The 10984-nt window shown below is 39.6% G+C and overlaps 1 protein-coding gene across 1 annotated transcript in view; it reads left to right on the forward strand.

Annotated features, from left to right (window-relative positions):
• The first annotated feature begins 8 nt into the window (after positions 1–8).
• The window catches only part of slc12a9 (solute carrier family 12 member 9), a 16905-nt gene continuing 5929 nt past the window's right edge, over positions 9–10984 (forward strand). The window contains exons 1-10 of the mRNA XM_079648664.1: positions 9–258; positions 3913–4133; positions 4278–4412; positions 4940–5077; positions 5170–5472; positions 5825–5932; positions 6422–6533; positions 7160–7317; positions 8638–8720; positions 10424–10548. Of these exons, the coding sequence (XP_079504790.1) occupies positions 3935–4133; positions 4278–4412; positions 4940–5077; positions 5170–5472; positions 5825–5932; positions 6422–6533; positions 7160–7317; positions 8638–8720; positions 10424–10548 (1361 nt within the window). The 5' untranslated portion in view covers positions 9–258; positions 3913–3934. The remainder of the gene's footprint in view (positions 259–3912; positions 4134–4277; positions 4413–4939; positions 5078–5169; positions 5473–5824; positions 5933–6421; positions 6534–7159; positions 7318–8637; positions 8721–10423; positions 10549–10984) is intronic.

The raw sequence follows: 10984 nt of genomic DNA on the forward strand, positions 1-10984 counted from the left end.
GGTCTCCCGTGACACTTTTGAACAAATAATAAGGGGACGAGGCGTGCCATGTCTTCTGTGTTGTTATTGGGCAGCACATCTTTCACAGTATAACTCCCGGACAGCTCAGTCCTGTCATGTCCACCGGCCTGCTCTGGTCACATCTGACCGTCCACTGCGCATCTGACCCGGGACAGAGACTACCAGAGACATAGGGAGGAGAACCAGAGGGAGGGAGCCCCAACAAGAAGCAGGAAGTGTGTGAAACTGTGAGGGGAGGTAAGTTTCACTGTCCTCGGTGTTTCAGCGGATACACGGTGCGTCTGGTGCTAAATGTCCTGGATGTTGCTTTATGAATGACACCCTGCACGAGCACTTCACATCGGCTGTGTAGTTTTATGACTGGCACCCCTTCCTGACCGAGAGCCTAAAACGTAAACAAACATTTACCCAAGATGCAACCGCGACTGTTGTGGCGTATTATTAATTCACATTTGTACCACTTCTGTCTCGTTTAAAGATGTAAAGTTGTAATGCCGCAGTTGCTCCACCCTGATGCTACGTAAAAGTGACGGAATCGGTGATTTATTTTGGTAACTGACTTGTTTCAAAAGTGGGGTGCGTGGACAATGAAAGGGCCTTATTATTTAGATTTAGGACGTCTGAATTAACATAAGAGAAATCAGCTCAGTGCAGCATGAATAGCATGTGCAACTTAAAGCATCACTGTCAATAAAAGGAACTAACAACACTATCGTGAATGTAGATCAATGTGTACACAGTTGTCATATACAACATCCCCTTTTTAAAACACTGAAAATGCTCAAAGTGTTTGAATTTGACTCCAGACGTGTTAATGTGCAACTAGGGACAAAATACAAAACAGCCAATCCATTGAAAGATTATAAGTATACTTTTGGTGACCCAGTGGTGGATAGAAATGCATATTTCTACAGTATTTTATGGATATGTTCATACATCTTGAAGATTATTTATTATAGTCAATGAAATGCCCCTCCAATTCCTTATCCAACCAAAAGTCTAGCACAATGTCATTTAAAAGCAAAACATTGACACTTCTGAGCATCTTAAGTTTTTGGCATTTTTGCACTAAAGGACTTATATTTACAGATATTTGCTCCAAATGATGTGAAAATGGTTTAATTACATGAGTGTGTGATCCATTTGATAATTATGATGTTATGCTCCTTCATGACAAATCATGTTTTAAAACCTTTGTCTGAGTTCAGGTTTCCCCATCATGTGATTCATGCAGCTAATTACACAGTTGACTTTGTCAACAGCTTCAGTTATGAAATCTGTCTCCTTGAGAAAAGAATTACAAAGTCACATCTTAAAGAGAAGGAAACAGCCCAGGTCACCTGGGCACAGCGGGGCATGCTCAGGCTGCTCAGCTGGGATGTGCACATGTAAAATCAGACAAGCAGCTGTGAATCAGGTGACTGCAAATACCAGCCTGAGGTGTGAGCTGCAGCTTTATTAAGAAGAGCGACTCGCAAACATCACTCACACGCTTTCTCTGGTTTCTTTTTTGTATTTTTCGCAGTAAGGTGGTGCGAAAAAGGGAAGTTCCTAACTGAATAGGTTACAGTAAAAGGATCATTCCAGAATTGGAGGACATTTCATGTCCCACATATACAGTTAAATCAAATAATCCATGCCCAAAAAGCTAAAACATGCACTTGTTGTGTTTAATATACTTGTCTTGAGACAAAATGCATATAAAGTTGTAGAAAAAGTGGTTTAAAAATATTATTTAAAATATCAAATAGCTCTCGAACATCCCCTAAAATGGCCTTTTTCTCTTGTCCCAGCTTCTTGGTGAACTACTTGCATGTCAAATATAACATTTAAAATAGGGTTTTTATTTACTTGTGTTGTTATTATTCTATATGTCTCTTGTAATGGTAAAATAAATTTGTTAAATCACAAACACATTTTAAATAACAGTAATTTTACACTGAAGGTGTGTCCCTCAACATGCGCGCAACCTTGTTACCTAAACCTTTTTAGCTTGGCAGAGAGAGTGAAAAAACAGTTTTTTCACATGACACAGTGGAAAGGACATCAGCAAGCCATGTGCTACTACCATGGGTACACCACAACTAAGTCCTCTCTTTTATTTTTTATATATTTCCAATCTTGTCACTCTTGAAGGAGTGTGGCACTCATACAAACGCAACCCTGTTACTCACATTATGAGACTAAAACAAATACATTTCAAATGTATCTTTCTTTAGTTAAATATCTAAGTGTGTCCATTCCTTGACAATAGCATTGCATTGTGGAGCTAGCATTAATTCCTGAGGTAAAAGCTCAAATTAGCATTGATTTGAAACCCTTATACTATAACTAGAGTAACAGGATTAATTCTTCATCAAACAACATTTCTGTTGTCCTGAGTATTTATTTGTCACATTTATGTCATTATCTACATTCAAAAGTAATGTAGCAATGTAACCCTGTTACCTTATTCAACCCTGTTACTATATCATTTTCTATTAAAATAATACAATTAAACCAGTTTTATCCAAAAACTACATGAGTATTTAATGTAAATGTGACTTTCTTTACTTAATAGTAAAGAATTTATTGAAGAATATATTTTGAAAATACTTTTTTCTGCTTAATGAGTAACAGGGTTGCACAAAGCATGGCCCACAACAAATAAAACATCTAATAAAAAGTGTACATGTGATGCCTTAGCTGGGCAAATCACTTTTTTTGATGGTTTATTATCTGTTTTTCCGAAATACATAACAACAAATAATAAAATAAAAGGTTCATTTTTCAAAAATGTTGGCGTCTAAATTGTCCTCCAATTCTGGAATGACCCTAAGCTAGTTTGAGGGTACCGGTAGGCACCTGAATGCTACACAACTGGTTTCATTTCAATAGCATGCTTTTAGAGCCATGTGACGGGTGAATCTGAAGTTTAGTCCTGTATTGTGTTATTGGTTTTTGTGTAAATGGTCTGCAAAGGCTAAAATCCCTGTGTTCCCTCCTCTCCCACCCTCCCCTGCCTGAAACGCCTCCATTGGATTGATTTAGTTTACTTCTGTAACATATTGACATTACTATGTAACACTCACACTTCTATTGGCTAGCACTTCCACACAATGTACCTGACATCTCTAAACGGTGGACCAATCACAACAGAGCCGGCCTGCTAACCAATCAGAGCAGACTGGGCTCTGGTTTCAGACAGAGGGTGAAAAGAGGTGCTGCAGCACAGGCAGTATGAGAAAAACAAAGAGCTTTTTGAACATTAAAGCAAGGAGACATGTCACAGTAGAGACACTACATACTAATATGAACCTGGAAATTAGCATAACATGTCTTCTTTAAAAATAAGCACTTTGTTTTACATGAAGGTGGAAGCTTTCATGAGTGAGTGCATGTGATTATCTCCAATTATACAGTAGCGTGCTGTAAAGGTTAAAAACATAACTTTGTGTGAGAAAGCAAACGGGTCTCTTTGTGGCTTGTTGCTACATTTGAATTGAAACGGAAACAAATACATTGAGGATTATTTGTAACACTTACATACTTTTCTGTGAGACTAATACATGTTCTCACTTTGTCCATAAGGGGAAAAGGAGACCTGGGCGTGGGAGATTCATTATGTAATACATTTTCTTCTGGGGCCTTTTTTCAAACTTTCATTTACAAACTTTCAAGGCAAAATGTTACAGGCAATAACTTCAATTGGTGCTAATGCAGTATAGATATGAAATAAGATACACATCTTACAAAAAACGTAATAATTATGTAATAACATAAATATGTCTAATAATAATAAAATTGTCTGGGTGTCTTTTCCTTCGTTTAATGAAGTGTTAGATTCTTTGCCTTTGAGGAGTTGAGTCACATCTGTTTTAAAACCGGTCCTCATTCATTTACTTGTAACAGGGTAAGCAGTCTCATCTCAACCATGTCAAACGAACGCACCCCCCTGATGACCTCGGGGGTCTGCGGTCTGGCGGTGACCGCATGCGGCGGGAAGTCGGACGTGACCCCTGAATCCGACTCTGGCACGCCAACAGTTGACCCGCGGAAACTGAACACCTTTTTCGGTGTGATGGTGCCGACCATCCTCTCCATGTTCAGTATCGTGCTGTTCCTGAGAACCGGTGAGCGATCATGCGTGTGTGTGCAGAGATCTGAAAAAGCAGTTTTGGGTGGTAGACAGTGGGTGTTTGTATGAGTCCCTCACAATATAACTGAGTCATTGTGCTGTACAGTGGTGACTAACGCTGATGTGATCTCTCCTGCAGGGTTCGTGGTCGGTCACGCGGGGCTGTTGCAGGGTCTATTAATGGTGATTGTGGCGTACACGATCGTATCTCTCACAATACTGTCCATCTGTGCCATTTCCACCAACGGCGCTATACAAGGTGGCGGCGCCTACTGTATCCTTAGAGACCCAACGGTTGCTTTTTCAAGAGTGTTAGTTATGTTTTTCTAACAGATTCACTTATTTCAGGTGAAACATCCATCTTAAAAGGGCCTTATTATGCATTTTGGACTTTTCCCTTTCCTGTAGGGTGTTATATAGGTTTGTGTGGATGTAAATGGTCGGCAAAGCTTGAAATCCCAAAGTTCCATAACTGCTTGAAAGGACTCGATTGGGCTCCTTTGTTTACTTCCATAACATCGTGACCTCGCAAAATAACGTGCTTCTATTGGCAAGCGCTTAAACACATCGTACGTGATAGGCTAAAGGGCAGGACATTACTAAAAGGTTGACCAATCCCAACAGAGCCCGCCTGCTAAATAGCAGACTGGGCTCTGGTTTCAGACAGAGGGTGAAAAGAGGTGCTGCAGCATGGAGACATGTCACAGAAGAGACACAGAATAAAAATATGAACCTGGAAATTAGCATAACATGTCCTTTTTTAATTTAGTAGAAACATCAACCTTAACTAAATGTGCTCAGATATGATCAGTCGCTCTCTGGGCCCGGAGTTTGGAGGAAGCATCGGATTGATGTTCTTCTTGGCCAAAGTGTGTGCGTGTGGAGAATACGTTCTTGGCCTTGTGGAGGCGATACTTGACATATTCGGCTCTGATCCTGGTATGTTTTTGGTTCTGTTCCTCCACCTGTTTCTTTTTATGACTTGCTTTTTAATGTGAGTATTCTCAGTTGGTCTTCTCCCCGTGTTATAGAGTCGTCGGTGTCTCAGGGGGTGCGGGTGCTTCCTCAGGGTTACTGGTATGGAGTGCTGTACTCCTCAGTGGTTCTTCTGCTGTGTCTGCTCGTGTGTCTGGTTGGCGCCAAAATCTACTCCCGCACCTCCTTCGTCATCCTGATCTTGGTCACCGTGTCCTTGCTGTCCATTTTCATCAGTTCTGTGGCGGTCAAACCTCATGATATCATCATCACTCACAAGGGATCTGGCAACGAGACCCTCCGATACAACGCCAGCTACACGGGCTTCAGCGTCACGACTCTGAGGAACAACCTGGGCTGTGAGTCTCGGGCCGTGATGTTTAGTTTAGTTGTTTATAGTGTCGTGGACGGTTCCCATTGATCAACAAAGAACAATAAATAGGGCAGCTTTAGCCGACATTGCACATTTCCAGCTGTTTTCCCCGGCCAGATGGTAACAGACACCTTTTTAAAATCACAATACATCAACAGCATTAGTTATAAAGAAAGGATGAAAGACAAGTAGATACAGGCGAAAGAATAAAAGAGAAAAATGAAACGCTACATACATGTGGGTTTTGAGGATGTGAATCTACAAACACAACTGAAGCTACATTTAGAAGCACCTATAAAAGGTTTCTCTGTTGTTCCTCTTTTTGTTCCCGACTGCAGCTGGTTACTCTTTGGACTACAGCACCAACTCTGTCATGTCCTTTTCCACCGTGTTTGCCGTCATGTTCACCTGCTGCACCGGGATTATGGCCGGAGCCAACATGTCAGGTATAAGCTTGGTGTTATTTTCGAAGTTTAATCACATTGGAGAATGAACGCTGCAGTTGCCCCAGGTGGAATTTTTAGCTGGAGTTTTTTTACATTATCGAAACGCTTCTTTTATCTTTTAGGATTATATGTAGAGCTGCAATAATTTGACTTTACAATAGAGTTATTTTTCATGCAGAAAAGTCGCACTTTTTATTCACAAAAGCTAAAACAAAGTGCTTCACAAACCAGAAACATAAACTATTAATAAACAACAACAACTCTAACCTCCCTCTGTTGTTTCAAAATATAATTAAAAGGCCAGTACATAAAGACCTGTACTAGAGGGTTCAAATGTTAAAAGCATATCAGATAAATGAGGGCCAAGACCATTAAAAAAAAAACATAAAAATCAATATGTCTACCACAATCACAACTCAGTAACTACGCATTGCACACACTATCGTGCAAACCCTGATGTTTGTTCTCACTCTGCATGTTTTTCTGTAGGAGACCTGAAGACTCCGAGTATCTCCATCCCTAAAGGCACCATCGTGGCCGTCTTCTACACCTTCGTAGTCTACGTCCTCCTCTTCCTCCTGGTGGGCGCCACCTGTGACAGGTCAGAAGTGCTTCATAATAATGTCTGAACTGGGTTAGGAGGGTACGTTTTTAAATGTACTCCATTACAATTACGTGATTTTTTTTACTTAAGTATGTTAGGTAAGACAACAGAGCAATGTGACCTTAGAAAAGAAGAAACCAAGAATCAAAAATAATTGTATTTATAGGAAAACCTGCCTTTCATGAAGCATATTCAGGCAGAAGCCGACACACCAACAATGAAACACATGAGCACATACTACAGTTTAAAAAAGCAGAAATAAAATCTGAGCTGACAGAAAATTCTACGTTTTGGTTTAATACACAAGCTCACTGAATAATAAACAGAACAAATGAACCGTAGGCGTATATATTCACACTTCAAATATTACCCTACTGAACAGTACAGCTAACAAAGGAGAAATACAATGCTCCTTTTACAACTAACACTACATGCTATTTTTAGTTTGTAGTCCGGCTAGTAATCCCCAATTTCTTTGAAATATAAATGATCTGATTATGTATTTTCTAATGTAGCTTTTTTTCTGTATCCTTAATACCGTTGCATGTAATCCGTTATTCCTAAATCTGATGCATTAAAAAGAGGTCAACAATCAAATAAGCAGACGTTTGTTTCCTCTTTAGGACCCTGCTGATCCAGGATTATGGGTTCCTCCAGAGGATTAGCATCTGGTCTCCGTTAGTCACCGTTGGGATATACTGCGCCTCTCTTTCAGCGGCGATGTGCTCCATGATCGGGGCGTCCCGCATCCTCCACGCTCTCGCTCTGGATCAGCTCTTTGGTAGGTGTTTCTCAACATATATACTTCCAGTTTGGACACACCTTCACATCTCTATTTTATTTCATTTTGTTCTATATTGTAGATTAATACTGAAGACATCAAAACTAGAAAAGAACACATATGGAATTATCTAGTAAAAAAAAGTGTTAAAAAATCCAGAATATGATTTTTATTTTAGATTCTTCAAAGTTGTCCCCTTTGCCTTGATGACAGCTTTGCACACTCTTGGCTTCTCTCAGTCAGCTTCATGAGGTCGTCACCTGGAATGGTTTTCAATGAACACGTGTGCCTTGTCAAGAGTCCATTTGTGGAATTACTCTTAATGTGTTTTGAGACCATCAGTTGTGTTGTGCAGAGGTGGTACTGTGTATATTATTATTATTATTATTATTATTATAATAATACATTTGATTTTTAAAGCGCTTTTCCTGGTGCTCAAAGACACTTTACATAAAATCAGAAACAGTAAAAACAAACAGTAGTCCAAATCCAAGTGCGAGTAAAGTGGGTTGTTGATCAGCTAGGTTGAATAAGTGAGTTTTGAGAGACTTATTTTTGAAGGATTCAAGAGGGTTGGCCTTTCAGATTTGACTGAGTTCTATATATCCGTTTTTTTTACTTTGTTTATTGGGTTTTTTCAACAGCATACAGTTGTTCCATCAGAGCATGTATCAAAAGTAGGTAAAAACATCTTCACTTTATAGAAAAATAGGTGGAGTAACAATGTGAATGCTGCTTAACACCAGGGCAAACACAATCCCACACAGACAGAAGACAAACAGACAAACACAAACAGACAAACAGACAAACAAAAAAAAAAAAAAAAAAAAAAAAACGTCAGCTAAAACAAAAATGTCAATAATAAACAATAAATGTCAGTATGGCAGCACCTCCTCCCCGCGACAACCCGTCCAGTGTTGGGACCCCTCCAAAATGCAAAAGTTGAATCAGGAACGATTGGGAAATGTATCCATAATTTCCTAAACTTATTTTGTCACGCCCTGGCTCAAGGACGGACAGAAGAAGGAGACCACACATGATTCATATCCAATTAAAGTACATTAATTTAAAGAAACTAAGTTAACTATGAAGTCAGTTAATCAGTCATGTGTGTGGGTGTGTACTACACACTGCATCAGTATATAAAGCAAAGACAAACAAACCTAGATCCAGTAGAGCCAAGCAACCCAAGAGCAGAGACTTACTTGTAGCTGAGCAGTCAACCAAAATGGCTAACCAGGGAATTGGGTCTGAGGCCTAGAGGGCCGTCACAATATCCATCTTCTCCAGTCTTCTAACAGCTGATTATTTCCCTCTCAGGTCTGCCTTTAGCTCCAGCTACCATCACATCGAGCTCGGGAAATCCCTGGGTGGCCGTGTTGTACACCTGGGGACTCGCACAGGTGAGTTCATGTGACCTGCTGTGTAGTTTTTTTATTTTGTTATTAAAGTTTTTATTTATGAACGTATACAGAAACGCATACAGAAAGAGGAAGGTCAGGCTACAAAACATGTTAGTTAAGTGCAGGGGTGCAGATAGTGGGGGGGGATACATATATATATTTATATAAAATATATATATGTTTTGATTTTTTTGTAAACATTTTTTTTCAATATATATTCGTTCACATTATCGTTGTAATATGCGTGTAATTTAATGTATAGATTACTTTTACTTATTGTCTAAATTGTTATTTCCTCAAACGCCTTAATAAATGATCCTTCTTGCACTCAAAGGTAAATACCAATTCATGTGTTAATCCATATACATACGTACATTGTATTATATTTGATCTTGAAACAGTTCTCCCCTGCGCCCCTGGTTAAGTGGTCCAGAGGCCTGTACTACGAAGCTGGAGTTTCGCTTAGCCGGCTAACTTCAGGGAAAGCTCGGGCTTTCCGGTCCTATGACGCTGGTTCTCTTTTTAGCAGGCTAGATCTCCATGGTAACTTATGCTGTGCGGCTAACCTGCCCCGAAGCAGGTTAGGTTGCAGGCTAAGAGCTCAACTCAGTGAAAGCACCGCCTGCTGACCAATCAGAGCTCAGTGTGCGGAGTTTAAAGCGATCAAGTCATATTACAGGAGAAAGGAAATACAGAAAAGCTGCCGTTGCAGGAAAGACGGCCGGCAAAAATCACCGACTGTGTGAACGTGAACATTAATAGAATATCACCTCTTATCTTCAGAGCAATCTGACTATTATAACATTAGCGTTAAGAAAGCTTACTTAAATATCTGCCACAGCATAAGTAACCGGATCAGAGTAACATTAAGTACAGTCCGCGGCATATCACATCATAATGTATCATATCTCCTTATCTGAGTCAGCTGAGCCGTATCTGGCCGTGCAACACTCACAGTGTCACATACTGTATGCAGAAGGATTATTTTAAGCAACACATTAAGTTGACGAAACAGTCGAGACAAATGTAATTAAAGTCAGATCGTGTCTTAGACGGGGCAGTGATATCATAAACCTGTTAATGTACGCATTCAAACGCTTTTTCTTTTACCAGCTGTTTTCACCTTGCAGGTGCAACTATGTGGCTTTGATCCTGGATAAAGTGTTTAAGTCATGGATGTTTAAAGTTTAACTTCTTCATATTTGACTAATATGATAGTTTTCTTTTCATTCAGGAAGTATGACGCTGCGCTGTCAGTACGCTTCTCCATGTTTGTGATTGGTTGAATGCTCCAAATACCAGCCCTTTCATGTGAACGCGCACCTAACTAGATAGGGCACGGCTGGCTTGAGTGATCCACTTGATAACCCGCGTCGTAGTACCGTTTAGTGAGAGCGCGTTTTTTTTTGGATTAGGCCAACCGGCTAACTCAAACATATCCAGGTTAGGAAAATCCAGCTTCGTAGTACAGGCCTCTGGTTAAAAGAAAACAGAACAATACAAAGGTGTAAGATCATTCAGACGCTACAGCGATCATAACATACAAATAATAACAACAAATTATACTTGATTAGAATAATTGAGTACAGAAGAGTACAGTCGTTAAATGTTGGGATTGTGGGTGCTTTCCAGTGTGCTGTGTAGTTGTTTTTCAGAGTTACCGCTGGTGTCCTAATCTGTGTTTGTGTGTGTTTGTGTTTCAGTGTGTAGTGTTTGCAGGTCAGCTCAATGCTGTAGCGAGCCTGGTGACTGTTTTCTATCTGCTTGCCTACGCTGCCGTTGACCTGGCCTGCCTGGCTCTTGAGTGGGCGTCTGCACCAAATTTCAGGTAATTAAAGATCAATCACTATTAGAAGAAAGTAAATGCGATTTTATATCAACATCCTGTTATTGAATCGAGTGGTGTAGTTACATTTTCAGAATATAAATTGTACACAAAAACAGGTGGTGAGGAAGTAATATATCCACATTTAATGCTAAAATAAGAATATATTTTAGGATATTAGTTCAGAAAATGTTACATATTCATAGCACCATAGGGACACTTAAAGGTCACCTATCATGCTATTTTTAGGCAATAGCATAGGTCTCAGATATATCAAAAACATGTCTATAAAGTGTTTTGCTCAAAATACCAAATAGATCACCCATTCTAGCCATGCATCATATCCCTCTATTTCACTTCCTGTTTCTAAAGTGCTGTTTTTATTTATAAAGCTTTAAAAAAAAGAAAGAATTGATGATAAAAAAAAAAAAGCAGGGGG

Source organism: Notothenia rossii (genome assembly GCF_949606895.1).
Source record: "Notothenia rossii genome assembly, chromosome: 9".
Lineage (NCBI taxonomy): Eukaryota > Metazoa > Chordata > Actinopteri > Perciformes > Nototheniidae > Notothenia > Notothenia rossii.